General features: G+C 31.3%; 1 protein-coding gene across 1 annotated transcript in view; it reads left to right on the forward strand.

Moving 5' to 3' along the window:
• Positions 1-19,613, forward strand: part of LOC114336593 (uncharacterized) — a 285,727-nt gene that overhangs the window by 164,030 nt on the left and 102,084 nt on the right. Inside the window, exon 3 of the mRNA XM_050658603.1 lies at positions 18,035-18,319. Coding sequence (XP_050514560.1) covers positions 18,035-18,319 — 285 coding nt within the window. The remainder of the gene's footprint in view (positions 1-18,034; positions 18,320-19,613) is intronic.

The following is a 19,613-nucleotide window of genomic DNA, read 5'->3' on the forward strand; positions in this document are numbered from 1 at the left end:
CTTTTTTTCTATGCAATTACACATTTGAACTAATATGAGCGGTAAATGCATATTGTTTCCGGAAATAAGAAGTTCTTTAGGTTATGACATTTCATTCAATTTATAGAATTCAATCCTATTAGATAACATTTACTACTTCCAGTAGACTAGTAGAGCAAGTATGCAAGTAATATGGGACGTGTAGTGTGCATATTATTGACTAATTGCTAGTTGTCCTTGAGAAATTACCTTCACATGTAGTTTATATATTTGATATTATTTGTCAATATTCAAGCAATTAGAATTTTTTAAGTAAAAAGTAGTTGAATAATTATATAACAAGGAAACTGGATAAATGACTACTTATAAACATATTTAATAAGCTTCACAATTATTATTATAGTGCCTAGATTTATATAATTGTGGTATAAGCTGTAAACCAATAGTACATTCTTTCACGGTTTTTGCTGTAAATTTTAAAGAACTGCTTGGATTGACATGAAATTTAGCATACGCATAGCTGATATGTCAAATAAAAAAAGTGATATGGTGCCGATGTGTGGGCTTTTGCCCTGGGGGTGAGTTTCACCCCATCTCGGGGGTGAAAAAATATATGTCCAAGATAAGTCCCGAAATGGATAAACTGACTAATTTTAAGTAACTTTTCGAGTTATTTGCAAATGAATATGTTTATTTTTTAATAAAATAACCACGTTTTTAGACGGTTTTTCGCAAATAACTCAAAACGTAAGCATTTTGTCGAAAAAAATATTCTTAGCAAAACTGTAGCCTATAAAAAAGTGAAAAAACGGTGTATATATTAGGTATTTATAGCTAGCAAAAGCAGAGTTATAGCTAATGAAAAATAGGTTCATATTCGAAAAATTCCAAATAGAATAATTCAATGTGAAATATCCAAATATTGAAGCATTCTTGGGAAAAACACATTACAACTCTTTTAAACTTTTTAAAAAAGCTTTATTTTTGTTTTTTTTTAATTTCTAGCATCAAATGTAAGCAAGTTACGCTCAAAATAAAGTTGGTCTATTTTGTTTTGGCAAAAAAAAATCAGGAAGATCACCCCCCAATTAGCAACTTTAATGAAATTAATCGTTACCGCTTCACAAGTTACTTTACTTATGTTGTGTTTATGTGATCTGTAAGTTTCATCGATTCAATGTGCTTATTTTTGAAAAAAATTGGTTTTAACGTAAAATTTTTAAAAAATTTAATTTTGAAAAAAATGTTTTTTTTAAATAACTTAAAAATTGTTAGAGATACCAAAAATCTTAAACAATAAAAAAAGTCGGCTTCACTTTTCTGAATATTTTGTATTTTTTGTTTTTCTGTAAGACAAAAATTGGTTAAGATACGGTGTTTCTAAATTTGCATACACTCGTGATAAGTGACTCGTTCAAGCCCTTTTAACTACAGCTCTTTCAAAAATAAGAACTTTGAACGGATGAAACTTACAGATCATATGTTCAATACATACGCGAGTAAAAAACTTGTGTAGTGGTAGCAATTAAGTTCATTTGAAATACTAATTAGGGGTTGATTTTCCCGATTTCTTACCAAAAAAAAGGGACCAACTTTATTTTGAGCGTAACTTGTTTACTTTTGATGCTAAAAAATCGTTATAAAAAACAAAAATAAGCATTTCTTAAACACTTTAAAAAAGTTAAAATGAGTTTTCCCCAAAAAAGTTTTTCGTTTTTTGGTTATGGCACGTTAATATATTCGATTTGGAATTTGACGAATATGAACCTATTTTTCAGTAGCTATAACTCTGCTTCTACTAGGTATAGTGACCTAATATATTCACCATATGTTTCACTTTTTTACGTGCTATATTTTTGATAAGAATTTTTTTTCGACCAAATACTTACTTTTTGAGTTATTTGCGAAAAACCGTCTGAAAACGGTTAAGGGTTAAGAAGCTTTGACCTTTTAAAAGAACCGTGCTAGTTTATTTTAATGCCCATTTCCTGCCCTACTCCTTGCATACGATCCAGCGAAATTTGGTGACCTTCGATACGTTCTGACAGAATTACCTAGGTACTGTATCGTCCGCGTATCTAACTACAATAAGTAATAACTATAATAAGTAGTAAAAGTGGAAACAGTGATAGTAAGAAAGCGATTAATCATCTATAACAAACAATAATCTGCACCAGCATAATTTCAGGAATGAAAGCTATCAACAGATTCCGTTCACACACGTAGGTAATAACGGAAAAACAACGAATACAAATAACGTTTCTTATATGCAAATGTCATAAAGTAAAAAAACAACTAAGTAATTGAATAAATCGTACTGAATTAATTAATAAACAATTATTGTTTAATCACACTCAACCACGGCAATTACATTTGCATTTGTCTTTAAAAGAAAAGAATGACTTAGTTGTTATTTATTATCAATTTTAAATATAATCTAACAATAAAACACTGAAAACGTTTGTTTTCTATACTTCCACAAAATTTATTATAACTAAGTGACTACAGCTGTTTCGGCGGAGTGCCTTTCTCAAGTGATATAGTTTACAATGTGTTTGCCTTTTTAAGTCTTCAACTGAAGAGGTTGAGGAGTGGGGAGCTGTTTGTCTCGAGTTGGTCATTCAGAATTATATCTGTATTTTTCAGTTTATTAATTTCCATAGATTCTAAAAAAGATAGCTTAAGGCCTTTATTTTGAATATGTAGAATTTGAAACTCTTCATTAAAAGAATGATTATGATCTAGAAGGTGAAGTGCGTATGTAGAAGTGTCTGTTTTTCTATTGTTGAATGCCCTTTTGTGTTCTGCTATCCGTTTGTCAAAAGTTCTGCCAGTTTGACCGATGTACGTTTTCGGACAGTCACCACAAGTTAGTTTGTACACACCACTCTGTAATTGCTTTCTCTTTCGACTTTTATTGTTCTTAATATATTTGCTTAAGTTGTTGTTAGTTCTGAAAGCTGGTGTTATTCCTTTCTTTTTTATGTATCTGGCTATTTTTGTTGTTATCTTGCCAGTATATGTGAGAGAGCAGAAGGTACTGGGTTCTTTCTGTGGTGGTGGATACACTAATTTCAGGGCTTTCTTATGGAGTTTTTGGTTTAAAATTTTGTTAACTGTTTGTTCGTTATAGCCGTTGTTTACTGCTATTTGTTTAATGATGTTTAGTTCTATCTCGAAGTTATTTTTTGTCATGGGAATTTCTGTCAGTCTATGTATCATGCTATGGTAGGCTGCTAATTTGTGTTGTGTAGGATGGGATGATGAATTGTGTATAGTTGTGTCAGTATGGGTAGGTTTATGATATACGGAGAACTCATGTTTGTTGTGTAGTCTGGAAATCGTTACATCTAGAAAGTTTATGGAGTTATTCTGTTCTGTTTCTATTGTAAACTCAATATTATTATGAAGTGAATTAATATATGATAGAAATTGGTCAAGTTGTCTGTTAGTTCCTGTAAAGCATACTAGTATATCATCCACGTATCTCCACCAATATAAGAACTGTTTAAATACGGGATGTTTAGAAATTGTTGTTTCAAGTTGGTTCATAAATATATCTGATAGCAATGGGCTTAGAGGATTACCCATAATAAGTCCTGCACTGTTGTTTGTGTATATTTGATTATTGAATTCAAAATAGTCTTGATTTATGCAAATTTCAAGAAGGTGTAAAATTTCAGATGCAATGATCGGATTTGTACTATTATGGTCTAAAAGATTCTTAACTAAAACAAAAGTTTCTGTAGGAGGAACACTAGGAAAAAGATTTTTTACGTTAAATGAAATTAGTCTGGAGTTGTTGGGCAATTGAAAATGTTGTATTTTATTAACTAGTTCTAGTGTATTTTTTACGGTGAATTTAGGTGAAAATTTAGTGTATTCTGTAATAATATCTGACAGTTTTTTTGAAAGTTTATATGACGGAGCTGTATAATAAAAAGAAACTACAGGTCTTATTGGGTGGTCAGGTTTGTGTAGTTTAATAAAAGAGTATAATTTAGGAGGTTGTGGGTTCATAATATTAAGGTATTTCTGTTCTGTTGGATTTAGTATTGATTTTGAATTTTCAATGGCTAGTTTAATTTGTTTTCGGTATTTTTCTGTGGGGTCTTTGTTTAGTTTTATACTGTTTTGGTTAGTTAAAAATTCTATTGTTTTGTTATTATAGTCTCGTTTGTCGATAGCAATAGTAGTGTTACCTTTGTCTGCTTTTGTAAATATTATGTCATGTTTTATTGATTTATTTTTAATTGAAACGGCTATTTGGTTTTCTTTGAAACAGGAATTATTAGTTTCACTACATACATCAGTAATAGATTTTGCAATGATGCTTTTCCTGAAATTAGTGTATCCACCACCACAGAAAGAACCCAGTACCTTCTGCTCTCTCACATATACTGGCAAGATAACAACAAAAATAGCCAGATACATAAAAAAGAAAGGAATAACACCAGCTTTCAGAACTAACAACAACTTAAGCAAATATATTAAGAACAATAAAAGTCGAAAGAGAAAGCAACTACAGAGTGGTGTGTACAAACTAACTTGTGGTGACTGTCCGAAAACGTACATCGGTCAAACTGGCAGAACTTTTGACAAACGGATAGCAGAACACAAAAGGGCATTCAACAATAGAAAAACAGACACTTCTACATACGCACTTCACCTTCTAGATCATAATCATTCTTTTAATGAAGAGTTTCAAATTCTACATATTCAAAATAAAGGCCTTAAGCTATCTTTTTTAGAATCTATGGAAATTAATAAACTGAAAAATACAGATATAATTCTGAATGACCAACTCGAGACAAACAGCTCCCCACTTCTCAACCTCTTCAGTTGAAGACTTAAAAAGGCAAACACATTGTAAACTATATCACTTGAGAAAGGCACTCCGCCGAAACAGCTGTAGTCACATAGTTATAATCAGTTTTGTGGAAGTATAGAAAACAAACGTTTTCAGTGTTTTATTGTTAGATAAAATGAACTTCCATCAAGTAACGGTCGAATCCATCAATTATTTAAATATAATGTTTTTATAAATAAATCGTATGTGGTATAAAGCTTTTGGAGATAACCAAAACCACGTAACTCCAAAAAAAATATCGTATCCAGTAGACCTGTATAAGCTAGTACAGGGTTCCAGAATCCTGAAATGGGTACCGTGAAGATATGCAGAAGCCAAATGGCTGCAGTATCACCATAAAATTTTGTGCAGTGAAGTACAAAACATTAATAAAAGCAGCTGGCAAAATGCAATTGCACATCTAGACTTAGGCAAATATACAAATTGCATATTTTGCATATTATGCATAAAAAATGCAAAAATTTCCAATTTTGCATATTTTTATATAAGTATGCATAAACTGCATATAATTTGGAATTTTGGTTGTAACTATACATCTCTTTATATTCAGATAACAAATATCTTGGAAATCTCAATATTTTATTTAGTTTTATAATCCAAATTATATATTTGGATATATTTTATATATAAATTTTTGGTATCGCAATGTACTAACTAATAAAAGATACCGGCTTATAAATTTTGTCACGTTTTGTCCATGATACAATGGTTCCAAAATCTGCCAGTTTATACCTCTAGGTAAAAATTTTTATTTAGACGATTTCATTTTTGTTGTAAAATAAGTAGTGTCTTTGTAATTGTGAATAATTACTGTGCTTTGAAAATGCCGAAAATATACAGTTCAGTACCATTCATAAAATCAACAAAAAGTTTTGTTCAGAAAACTATTAGAATCTTCCAAATTATCATTGTTAGACAGTATATTTTTAATAAAAGAATTGGAATCATTGTGCCAAAACATTAAAAGTAATACATATTGGGAAGGGAATTTTCCAAAAATTTAAAGCAACCATGGAAATAAACAGTAGTTACCAGATTCTTTCTCCAGAAATTCAAGTACAAACTGGGACATTTTCCGAACCACTTAATTTAGAACCACCTATTATCTTAAATTTGAAAAAAAAATGAAAATTTTGAACAGCATTTTATCTATTGTCTATTGTTACCACACTTCGAAATAATATCATTTATTTGTTGAAATACTTAAATATTTAATTACATAAGCTTGGTTTGTAAAATACATAGGTAGGTATTTACATGTTAATTAATAAAACATGTGAAGATATTGTAAATATTTTTGTAAATAAAAAATATTGTAAATATTGCTTTTATTACATGTATATTTTCTACATAAATATGCATATCATTGGGTAAAATACTGCATATTTGTGCGCATATTTCATACTTTTTTATTTGCATATTTGCCTAAGTCTACTGACATTACTATAGAAAAAGTTAAAAATTTCTAAATTCATCAAACAGTTTTCAAAGTATTTTTGTAAATTAACATTTAAAAAAAATAGGAAATGGTTGTCTGTTGGAATATATGAATTTTATGGAAATAAAAGGCAGATGTCAAGCACTGAATTTATTAAATCTTGCCCAAATATACTCTCGCTCCTAGAGCATCGTCAGGGGCATTTCGACATATTAAGAAGATATCCTGGATATCACTGAACACACCACTGGACAAAGAGCAAACAGATTAAAATTAAATGCCGGTACTACCTTACGTATCGAAGATGATATCATTGTATCATGGTATCATTGTACCTCCATCTTCGCTATGTAGTAACGTAGTAGCGGTATTAATTTTAATATGTTTGTCCTTTGTACGATGTGTGTTATAATATGTTATATTACGTTAAATTTTTCCTCCATTACTTCAAACAAATGTCTACGACATTTGAGGATTTCTCCCTAATATGACGAATTGTTCCTGATTATGTTCTAGAAGCGAAAGAATGCTTGGGCAAGATTTAATACATTCGATGCTCGATATCCATAAAAATTAATAAATACTTAATTAATCTTATATAGCCCAGTAAATGAACGGGAAATTCGGCGATACTGTGTAATTTTCAGGGGCAACTCCGAATTGCATGAAAATTAGGATTTACGTTCTACTTACCCGCCACTTCAAAGTTGAAATTGTGCCGTTGGTTGCTTTTACTTGGGGGGTGACAGTCACCCCTTCTAGGAGGTGAAAAAACATGCGTTCAAGATAAGACCGGAAATGGATAAATTGACTGATTTTAAGCAACTTTTGTTCTATAGAGCTTTTTACGTAAGTCAATACTTTTCGAGTTATTTGCCATTAAAAATGTTGATTTTTCGACAAAAAAACTACGTTTTCAGACGGTTTTTCGCAAACCGTCGTATAACTCAAAAAGTAAATATAAAGTTATAACTCAAAAAGTAAATATTTTATCGAAAAAAATATTCTTAGCAAAAGTGTAGCTTATAAAAAACCCAAAAAAATGGTGTATCAGTGTAAAGTCTATCAGTTAAATAAAAACAAAGTTGTAGCTCATGAAAAATACGTTCTTATTCGTCTAATTCCAAATCGAATATTTCAAGGTGAAATCACCGAAAAATTAAGCACTTTTCGGGAAAAACCCATTTTAACTTTTTTAAAGTGTTTATAAAAAGTTTTGTTTTAATTGTTAACAAAAGTTTTAGCATTAAAAATAAGCGAGTTACGCTCAAAATAAAGTTGGCTCTCTTTTTTTCTTGTAAAAGTCATGAAAATCTCGCCGTGTTTAGCTCTCCAAATGAAATTAATCGCTACCGATTTACAAACAATTTATTTACCTATCTATTTTTATACGATCTGTCAGTCTCACCGGTTTAAAGTGTTTATTTTTAAAAGGGTTACAATTGAGAATGCTTGAATGGGTCATTATCAAGAGTGTATGCAAATTATGAACAGTCATATCTTAACCAATTTTTGTCTTACGGAGAAACAAAATGAAACTAACATATTTATAATAGCAAAACCTACATTTTTTTACTCTTTAAGATTTTTCTTTTCACTAATACTTTTTAAGTTATTTTGAAAAAATGAAATTTTTCAAAAATTTTTAGAAATTTTTTTTTACTATAAAACTAAATGATTTCAAAAATAACCACTTCAAACCAATCAAACTTACAGATCATATAAATAATACACATACAGTTAAAATAGATGGTAAAGCCAAACGATTAATTTCATTTAGGGTGCTAAATAGAGGGAGGATTTCACGATTTTTTTTACCAAAAAAAAGGGCCAACTTTTTTTCAGTGTAACTCGTTTATTTTTGATGCTGTAAACTTTTGTAAAAAACAAATAATAAGCTTTTTTTCGATACTTTAAAAATGTTAATAAGGTTTTCCCGAAAAACGCTTCTTTCTTCGGTGATTTTGCGTTGAATTATTCGATTTGGAATTAGACGAATAAGAACGTATTTTTCATGAGCTACAACTTTTCTTCTACTCAATTTGTAGACTTTACTGGTACACCATTTTTTTCGTCTTTTTATAGGTTACACTTTTGCTAAAAATATTTTTTTTTATAAAATATTTACTTTTTGAGTTATTTGGAAAAAACTTTCTGAAAACGTAGTTATTTGTCGAAAAATCAACATTTTAAATCGCGAATAACTCGAAAAGTATTGACTTACGTAAAAAACTTTATAGAACAAAAGGTGCTTAAAATAAGTCAATTTATTCATTTCCGGCCTTATTTTAAACACGCGTTTTTCACTCCCCGAGAAGGGGTAAATGTTACCCCCCAAGTAAAAGCAACCAACGGCACAAATTTAACTTTGAAGTGGAGGGTAAGTAGAACCTAAATCCAAATTTTCATGCAATTCGGAGTTGCCCCTGGAAATTACACTCCAAAACGGTCATTTATTGGGCTAATATATAAAGATCAATAATTGCTGTTCGTAAGTCTCGCTAAAACGCGAGAATGGCTGGACCGATTTGGCTAATTTTGATGTTGAATTATTTGTGGAAGTTCAGGAAAGGTTTATACGGTTTTATATAGTCATTTTAGTAGTAACCAAATTGTTTACGTCTATATGTATAAAATGCTCTTTTTACAGTGTTTGTTGCCATACTCCTCCGAAACGGTTTGGCCGATTTTTATGAAATTTTACACCTTTATTCGTCAGGACTGAAAATAGGTTGTTTTCTATTTTTCATGCCCGTACGTCATAAGTGGGGTTGCCCATGACGCCATAACTCTCATAATAATGACGTGAAAAATACGAAATTAAGTAGGTAGACTCCTTGCTTTCCGATCAGAACTGTACTAAATAATTCTCTAGCGCAATCGGTGTCCGAAATACAATATCTCAAGCCGTAGAAATATTCTGAGGACAGAAGAAGAACGAGCGACAAATTTCATCGAAGAAAAGGGCAACTGTTTAACTTTTGGACTTAAATTGGATAAAATAGGAATTTTTTAATTTTTTGAAATTTTCAAAAATATCTCTAAACGGCGTTATTTTGAAAAATAACGCCCTTGTGCATTAAATTTAAATAACGACTTAGATACTGTCAAGTTGACAAATATCAACCTAAGTAAAACTATGGTTACCACAATTACGTTACTACTGTTACTGGTAGTAACTGGTAAATGTACTTATTTGAAAACTAATGAATTCAAAATTCGTTCAAATTTTTCGCATATAAAGAATAATTTAGTCGGACATTAAACGTTGAAGGCACCACGGGTATTATAATAATAACGCATTCGGTCAACGTATATCCCTCGGTAAATACACCATTGACCTCAAGCGTTATTATCCTTATAATACCCTTGGTACCTTAATAACTATTTTTCTTTCATAAAATACATCGGATATAAGATATTTCCAAAAAACTGTTATTAGGCGCCATTTTTTTTTAATATAACGGCACTAGCGGCTTAAATATGAGGTAGCAAAATTGAAATTCGAAAAGAGCATATCAAAATTCATAAAGCTACCAATTTTCAAAACTACCGGAAAACTTTCCAGGTAAAATTACCAAATAGTTGGACTACAATAATTATTAATTGCCAAATAATGGATTGCATTAGTTTACCAGTCTATTAAATATTTTTTATTCAAAAGTAACTGTCGAATAAAAAAAAATAAAAAAATTGAACGGTAATTAAAATCGAACGGAAGTGCTTTTAAATGATAATATATAAATCCATTCAATGTTTATTACATGTATAGTCGTGACTTAAGATTGTTCCAAAAAAAGCGACCGTATTGTAACAAGTGATTGTGCCCATAAGGGGTGTTTCAAACTGGTTACCCTTGAATAAAACCAAGTCATTACGAATATAATGTCTATTTAATTTTTAGTAACATTATTTATTGCACAAAGGTTGTTTTATAATAGAATTATCATTACGATATATCTATATCAAATTAATTCATAGCAGACCTCTACGTGATTGATTGATAATAACAATAGCTAAATTTCTCCTATTTATATTATTTAATATACCGATTTATTAGTTAATTTGTTCCACGGTATCGGATAAGTATACTATAATAATGCAATATTGTGGTATATTTTGTATTTAAGTATTACTTTTTTAGCGATCATAGTTCATAATAAAATGATATTTAAAATAGATTATAAGCATCATTAGCCATGTCCAAACAATGTTACTCCTATTTTTTCTCTATTTGTGTAGACATTACTCTTTTTATCAATGTGCCTGCAATAAGTTGTCATACCATCGTTTTCATGGTCTTCCCACTGATCGTCTACCTTAAGATACGATATAAGGTCGATTTGCACCAATCTGTATAATGGATAAAAATTATTGGATATGTAATTTAGTATGTTAACAATTACAAAAAACAAGGGTTGCTCGTTTTAATCTTGTTCTAACTATAATTAATTAATAATTAAAAAATGACTTCTTTTTATAAATTCCAAAAAAATTTTTCGACCCGGGCAGATATTATTTCAGATTTTTTGGGTCATTCTAAACAAAAAAGGTCTTTGGTAATTTTTCTCTAAAGTTGATCGTTTTCTAGTTATACACAATTTAAAACTGAAAAAAGAACGAAATTGACGATTTTCAAGGCTCAAAAACATAAGTATAAAATATCATTTTTGAAATTACGAAGTATCTAAATTCAAGTTCAAACCTTATTATATCAGTTCTTGATAAGTCTTTGGGACTTATTCCATCCTGAAACATTGTTTTTTAGTTGTTCATGCCCGTCTCACCATAAGAAACCTTCCTCATTAACAATTGAGGGGATTATATGCTAAGGGGTACAAGTGACAAAATATTGTAAACTGAGTTAAGTGCACAAAATAACACTAGATAGTATTAAAAATTTAGTGGGAAAGAGATACAGACGATTTAAACTACTGGTGGCGACATATCGCAGGTTCTAGTTTGACTACTTATACGAAATATTTAAAAACAGTTTGCGACAAACAGGTATAACTTCACTTGTATCCCTTTGCCTGTAAGGTGTTGGATATTATTTTTGGTGATTTGTTTAGTATCTTTGCAAATCAAGCCCTTAAAAAAGTATTCAAAATAAGTGAAATAATAACACAAAATGTACCAAGTAAGTTTTCATAAATAAAAATGTTTAATTTTTACGTAATTTTTCTTTTATTTTAGTTTAAGAATTTAAGAAATTCGTAAGGTACTTAAGTGGCAAAGAGAAACAAGTGCAAAATTTGAAGCAGAAGGGTACGAGTGCGAACGTTTTTATCAAATTTCAAATATTTTGAATGAAAATAAATACTAACTTTACAAAAGCTTTTACAATTAGATAAATAAAAGGTATAAAATTAATTCAAAATAAGTTCATAAGTGATTAATTTGCTGTAGAATTTACTATGTAAATTTAACTTTGACTTCGTTTTTCTCAATTGAACCATTTTATCACTTGTACCCCTTAGCATCTGATCCCCTCAATTAAAAAAATATGTTTTAGAATAAAACATGCCTAAAAATCGGATCGAGACCAGCTGTGGGAGCACGCCAAATAGAATTATATTTTAGTGACGTCGCGTTTCCTAGCAACCGTCGATTTTCTCATTATGAAATTCTATTTTGTGACCTCAGCAAAATAGAATTCTATTTGGCGTGCTCTGGACCCTGATAGAAAAAGGTTTGAGCTTGAATTTATGTACTTGATGATTATAAAAATGATATTTTTTACTTGTGTTTTTGAGCCTTGAAAATTGTCATTTTTCGTTCTTTTTTCAGTTTGAAATTATTTATTACTCGCAAACGATCAACGTTAGAGAAAAGTTACAAAAGACCTTTTTTGTTTAGAATGATCCAAAAAATTTGAAATAATATCTGCCTGGGTCGATTTTTTTTAAATTCATAAAAAAATGGAATTTTTTAATTATTAATTAATTATAGTTAGAACAAGATTAGAACGAACAACCCTTGTTTTTTGTAATTGTTAACATGCTAAATTACGTATCCAACAATTTTTATCCATTAAACAGATCGGTGCAAATCGACCTTATATCGGATCCTCTACTACTATTGGGAAACCGTCTCTCGCCACCTTTTCATTCAGCTGTCATTCAGCTTATATGATTGTTCCATTATATTCTTCTCTTTCTTACACAGTCCTTGATATTCTCCAGTCCCTGATATTCCCTAGCATCTCCATCATATATCTATACTTTAAGCTCTGTTCCATAGTCTCTTACCATCAATTTTTTAAGGGTTCTCATCTGATTCTCTGCTGATTCTCTCCTGATTCTTTTTGTTCTATGTGTATATGAATGTTGGTTTGATGACTGTTTTGTAAATTCTACCTTCCATTTCTTTTCCGATATTTTTGTTGCTCTGTATTGTTTCATTCGGGCCACTTGCCACTCTGTTTGCTCTGTTCACTTGATCTTTCACTTCTGTTTCGAGCTTTCCGTAGCGAGATAGTGTGATGCCTAGATATATAAACTCCATACTTGTTCGATTATCTGACCGTCTGGCTTTAATTTACCTTTTAGTAGATTTGCTTTTATAACCATGGATTTAGTCCTTTTTTTTTGAGGAAATTAACATGTTAAATTTTCTGGCGATTATATTAAATTGGTGTAGCATAAGCTGTAAATAATCTTTACTTTGAGAGATTAATATTGCGTTGATGTATAGCAGATTATTATTTTAAGTTGGTTTTCTCCCATTTGGTATGCTTTTTTAGATCTTACTTTTTTTATTATTTCATCCTTTAATTTGACCTTGTCAAATGACTTCTTAAGGTCCACCAAATATAAATATGCCGGTTTGTTGTATTCTAATGATTTCTCTTGAACTTTCATTATAAATATTAAATATGGCAACGCTGAATGATCCTCCCGACCTAAAACCTTGTTGTTCTTCTGCTAATGTTATAATTGCATTGAGTTTGTTTGTTATCACTTTGGTTGTTAATTTTTGTGTTAAGTTTAATAAAATTCCGGCCGGTTTCAAGCCCGCACAAAATGTGAAGGGTAGTTGACAATGTGAGCACTCTACCAATCGTAAAAACGAAGGCTGCTCAAAAAAATAATGTGAAGACTCGAAACTGGATTGATAGTACTTAAAAGTACAAAATAAATTTTTCTAATGTGTATAAAAGAATTCATCAGTATACATGGGAAAGACATATCCTTAATCAAAGATCAAACATGGATTCTTTAGAATTCAACAAACAATGACAGAAGGTGTAAGGGACTTTATAGTTAAAAGAGCAGCTAATTGTGGATCAGATTACAAATTAGTACTGCTACAAAATAAAGCTCATAAAATAGAGAAGAGCTCGCGTTTTAAAACATAGTTGCTAAAAGAATCGCAAAGTAATCGATTAAACCAGAAACTTAAGAACTTATTAGCAGAGCAACTTGCTAACGGAAGCTATGCATCAATGTGCTAATAAAGAATTTTAAATAGAAGAAAAGGTTAAAAAAGCAATCTATTTTGGATCACTGAAAAAATAAAACTTGATTGACTGTGAAATGTTTTAGCATCAATACAACTTTGTGTCGCCTCAATTTTAAAATTTAATAAATCCAACATTTAATCTAAGGGATATTAGAACTTACTATGTGGCTTTAATACTTAATGGTAGAATTTTCAATTACTAATGATGTTTGCAATGATGATGGTTTGATAAGACTGAAATCGTTCTATTTTTAATCCGTTACATCTTTTGTACATTAGAAGTTGTTTACTTGTGTATATTATGATAAATTGTAGTTTTGAATATCGGCAATTCGGTCTTCGGGAAATGAAACTGTATTTGTTATATCTCAATATTTCGTCACTATTTTTGTGACTTCGTCAAGAGAAAAACTATAAAAGAAAAAATTTAGGTTTGGAACATATCATTTTTTTATTTATATTTTATTTTTCAAAAATAAAACATCATAATGAAAAATATCATCATAAAGTCACAAAATGAGTGACGAAATATTGAGATATAACAAATAGAGTTTCATTTCCCGAAGGCCGAATTGCCGATATTCAAAACTACAATTTAACACAGTACGGTCGAAAACATTTGTACAAAAAATATTATAATAAACATATTCTCCTTAAGAAGTTTTTTCTACTACATAAAATTTGCTGGCTTCGGCATATCTTTAACAACATTAATGCATGGTGGGACACGGCTTCTTTCACACCTTTAAAATGTATTCTCCATTATCCTAATTCTTAAAAATATACTTTGATCGCCTACATCTTCCTGCTCGGTCTCATATTTCACACCACTCAACTCGCATCGACATGGCACCGATATTTAAAGTACCAATTTAAATATTATTTCGCAATGAATTATTTTTTATTCTAGTTTTGGATTTGCGACTTTATTTAAAACAATAAACATTAGTCGCTCTAGCAATACTGCATCGTATGTTGCTGTTATCTATAAATGCAGCGCCAATCTTTTGCCACACCTCGAATCTTTCTTTCGGTGTTTAGTCAAGCACCAACAAAATTATTTTGTTGCAAATCAATGGTTCGAAGAATTGGGTAATTATGGCAATATGTCTCCTAAGCTTATTTTCTGGTTTACCTTAAGAAACTCGTTTTTGTTTTCACCCGTTTTAAAAAGTATTTAAGATTTCCATATCTATGTTCATCTTTCTCAGAACTTCTTGTTCGTGACGTGTTTTGTCCACGATACTTTCATCAGAATACTTTTATACACCAACAACTCGAATGGCTCCAGTTTTTTTATTGATGCTGCATTCAAGGTCCAAGCTTCCATTCCATGAAACAGTGTCGAAAAAATGTAGCACCTAGAGAACCTAACTATTAGTTCCAATTTCAAATCTCTTGTGCACAACACTTTTCTCATTTTGTTAAAACTTGCTCTACCTTTTTATTCTGAGTTTGATTTCCTGGAAGTAATAATTTGTGGAGTTGATCATTTTTCCAATATATGCAAATTGGTCTACTTATTCGACATTGGTTCCGTTTATGAGATGATTCTTGTTATTTCTTTGAGTTTTCGATATTCTCATGAATTTTGTCTTCTTTACGTTCAGTGTTAGACCGTATTCTTGCCCATTCTCTGCTATTTTGGTCACTAGTCTCTGAATATCTTCAATATTTTCGGCTAACGTCACAGTGTCATCCCCATAATCTCATACGAGCATTGTTAATGGGAACTCCAGTTACCTTTCTTCCAGCTCTTTCACCATCGACAGATTTTTGTAGAATCTCTTCGGAGTAGGCATTAAAAAGGATTGGCTACAATACGCATCCCTGTCTCACTCAACGTTTAATTTCAATTTCCCCACAGCTGTGTCAGACTGTAACATGAAAAGGGGAATAGAATTTTGACAAGATGTTGAATGTCATATAAGGGGATGTTACACAATGAAGAACATGGCCTCAGTAGCTCAGAATCGGAATTGATGTGTGGTGGATCTTTAAGGGATGTTATCAATATACTCTTATTAGCTTAGAAATAGAAAATAGGAAAATCAAAGTAAGAATGTCAAATAAAAAGAAATAAAATATTGGGAGCCACTGGTTACCTTATGGGAACCAAAAATATACCAGAAATAGAAATATTAAAAGACAGATAGCTAAATCAAAAACTAAAAAGAAAAACATAGTCAAATAAAAAATATGTAAAATACTTTCATATGAAAACAAATATGGTGTGAAAACAAATATATCGTGAAAACAAATATATCGTGACTTACCTTATCTACTCTATACTCAGCCAATTCTTTATTGTTCTTACGATACAAGAGAGAACGAAAAGAGAAATAATAAGATTTGTATTTTGAAAATCAAACATTATTTATTAGAACAAAAAAGTGAATTTATGAATCTGTGATCTCATGGTGTTACAAATTGAGATCGATATTACCAAACAAAAAAAAATGAAAGAAAAGTTCTACATAACAAAAAATTATACTTTGTGTTACAATCTTTGTCCTGCTTCTTCTTGGTGGTTGTTAAGTCCAAGATGCGATTAAAGTCACTTTATAAATGATTGATACAGCAACAGTACATAATTGATGAAACCATAGTTCATAGAAAAATCTTTATAGAAAAATGCAGCATTGCATGCATTCTGCATTCTCAAAAACAAATTAGTTCTACTCGAACAAATATATTAAAAGTGATTTGTTTTATAGTTCATTAAAGGAATCAAAAAATATTAGAATGGAAAGCAAACTTCATGCTTTAACTAGGGTGTTGAATCTAGTAACATAAAACGAAAACTTCTTCTGCATAATTCCTGAATCTGACTGCATGTAAAAAAATGATACCAAAAGTGATAAACAAATATCGACAATAGCCTAACAACAGCTAAAATTGCCGGAGTTTACGTCTCTGTCCGCCATGTGTCGCCGGGCTGAGCCAAACTCTCAGACTGGAAAAACTTGCAACTACATTTTAACTTCACTGGAAACTAACTGGAACTTCACTTCATGACGACTATAACAGAACTGAACTTGAAGACGGACCTAACAGAACTGAACTTGAAGACGGACCTAACAGAACTGAACTCGAAGACGGACCTAACAGAACTAGCTTGAAGACGGCCCAGATGGGACTGAATCTTCTCTCCTCAGACTCTAACCAAAACGCCCTATCCAAAATCATCACACGATCTTTCCCATCGACAATCCAACGATCAGTTACAGATTCAAAACACTCAATAAATTAAATCTTTGCCAATAAGAAGTTGCAATTTACGCTTTAAGTTGAACCTTGTGGTGTATACCAAAACAGCTCGACCAATCACAAAAAAAAAACAAACAAGCAGATTTCAATACTTCGTACCGCCTATTTTCTCACAAAAAAAACGCTGACTTGGACGTATTCACAGCCAAGGCCCGTTCTCATATGTGTCATCAAAAATAACACTTGTTGGATTATATAAGCACACTCAAAGACTCTTATCGACATTCCAACTCTAAAATAAAAAAAACCCCGACTTTAACACTACTTACCAAAGAATTATGACCAAAATTCCTTTGTCGGTTGTTAGATGAATTAAAAAAAAATAGAGATACGAACACGCATGAGAATCAAGGAAATAAGAATTTATCGATTCAATACTGTGAGAAACAAACTACGTCATACCTACACACTCAGCAGTCTAGATGTCTACAATGTAAACTAGATCGAAATTTCAATTAACTTTGGTACCGTTACAATACATACAGGACATTGTAGTCTATCTTCTTTGATCTCAGGACATTCATTAATATTGTTCATGTCGTACTTTATCGCATCCTCTACTAGTCAATAAAACACTCATATAGGTATATTTTGATCAAGGTCCAGGCACCTTTGTATTAGTATATTAAGTGAACGAAGAGATCACGTATTGCTTTGTGAAACTCAAATTGTGTATAGGTAATGCCTGGTTGTACCAACAATTCTTAAGCTCTAGCTTAGCCCAGCTCAGCTTATATCTCGTCTATCTTATCACGTCTTAACTGATAAGTTTAAGATACATTCCACATGGCAATCCATTGTGGCAAGCTGAAAATTGATCTAAGACTCAATGGTGCAACTCGTATGTTTCATAAGCGGAGCTTAAGGCACGTCTTAAGCCTAAAATCTGTTGGTGTAACGTGGAGTAACTAGGCATAATATGTCTAGTTTATGACTTAAAAGAAATATTTATAAAAATAGATTTTTAACAAATTAATGAAAAATACATTTTAAAATTATTTCTTATCTTCTAGAGCTTGCCAAGTATGTACACCAAACGCAACAAACGCAGTATGGTCAAATTGTCAATGCGTGCTAGCTGACGGTGTCGAAAGGGGTCTTCTAACAGCCAATCGCATGTTACCTGGTCCCAGTATTCAAGTATGTGAAGGTGATAAGGTAGTAATTGACGTTGAAAATCACATGGAAGGCATGGAAGTTACTCTTCACTGGCACGGTATTTTCCAAAAAGGGTCTCAGTATTATGACGGTGTGCCATTTGTTACGCAGTGCCCCATTCAACAAGGAAATACATTTAGGTAAGTGGTTTGCGTTAAAAATGTTCTTATAAATTTTTTTATAGCAACAATAAAAAATACATAGAATTTCTATAGTTTTCCAGGCTTGACTCCGTGCTGAATACTTGTGACTTTAGAAAAACCATTATTTTGACGACGTTTCTGCTAGGTCACGTCTGCCATTTTCAAGGCAGATTAGTTCTGCTTCTTTCTAATGTTCGAGGAGAACTCCTTCTTTATCATACCACAAGGTCTAATTGGGCTGTAGTTAAGATTTTCTCCTCTTTTCCTTACTTCACTGATTCCTACAATATCCCAATGTCTCTTTGCTGGATCCATTTTAATTTCCTCGAATATTTCTTCAGCAGATAATGATGAAATAATCGTCTGGTTGATGACTTTAACGAGTTTTGAGTGAAGTTTGGTTGAGATTGGGTTTTTGGCATTATAACACCGCGCTTGACTTGCATGTTGGTCGGTACTTGCATGTTGGTGGGTTGTTCCCACGAGTAGCTGGAGAAAATAAGTCAATTCCTGCATAGCCCGGCATATGGGAACAAGGATAAAATGTCAATGAGAATTTGTCTAATTTCTAAAGACTGTCCTTCACGGATACATGTGTCTGACTATTTGGTTTTTGGCACGATTTACCTTCATCGTAACTTCCGGTATTTTACACCTGATTTTCTTCACGTTGTCGAAACAGAAGAATATATATTATAGTGGTAGGAAAATAGTAAAAATTTTTCTCAATATTTTCCTTTTCCATGCATTTATTTTTTCTTCTTGTGTTTGTTTTACCACTCATGATTCGCTCTTGCGTAGAGGATTGTCGGCCTCAAAACTGATTTGTATGTATTGTTGTGGTTTGCTCAAATGTATGTTTATAATATTCATTTTAAAAAACTTATACAGAAGTAAAAACTTCAAGTTGTATACTGGTATAAAATCGTTTATTAAAAAACTTCATAAAATATCGTGCAAAACGTTTTCGATCTAATTTAGAACATCTTCAGTGCATTCTGCTAAGTAGTTGAAACTAGCACACTAATTAAAGTGGTAACATCATAATATATGGTTTACATGTTAGATTTCATAAAATATGGTGAATACCAGTCGATGTTAAAAGATTAAAATCAGTACATGCTTAAAGGGCAACATGCTTCCCTGCTCGAAAAACTAGGTACTTGCCAGTTCAATTGCACAGACCAACTCAAGTTATCCTCAGGAAGAATTTTTTGAGGAATGTGCTTGTAGAGATGAAAGTTCTTTAGCAATACCCTCTAGCTAGGTGTAACTTTTTTTGTTTTTGTGT

This window comes from Diabrotica virgifera, chromosome 8 (assembly GCF_917563875.1).
Source record: "Diabrotica virgifera virgifera chromosome 8, PGI_DIABVI_V3a".
Lineage (NCBI taxonomy): Eukaryota > Metazoa > Arthropoda > Insecta > Coleoptera > Chrysomelidae > Diabrotica > Diabrotica virgifera.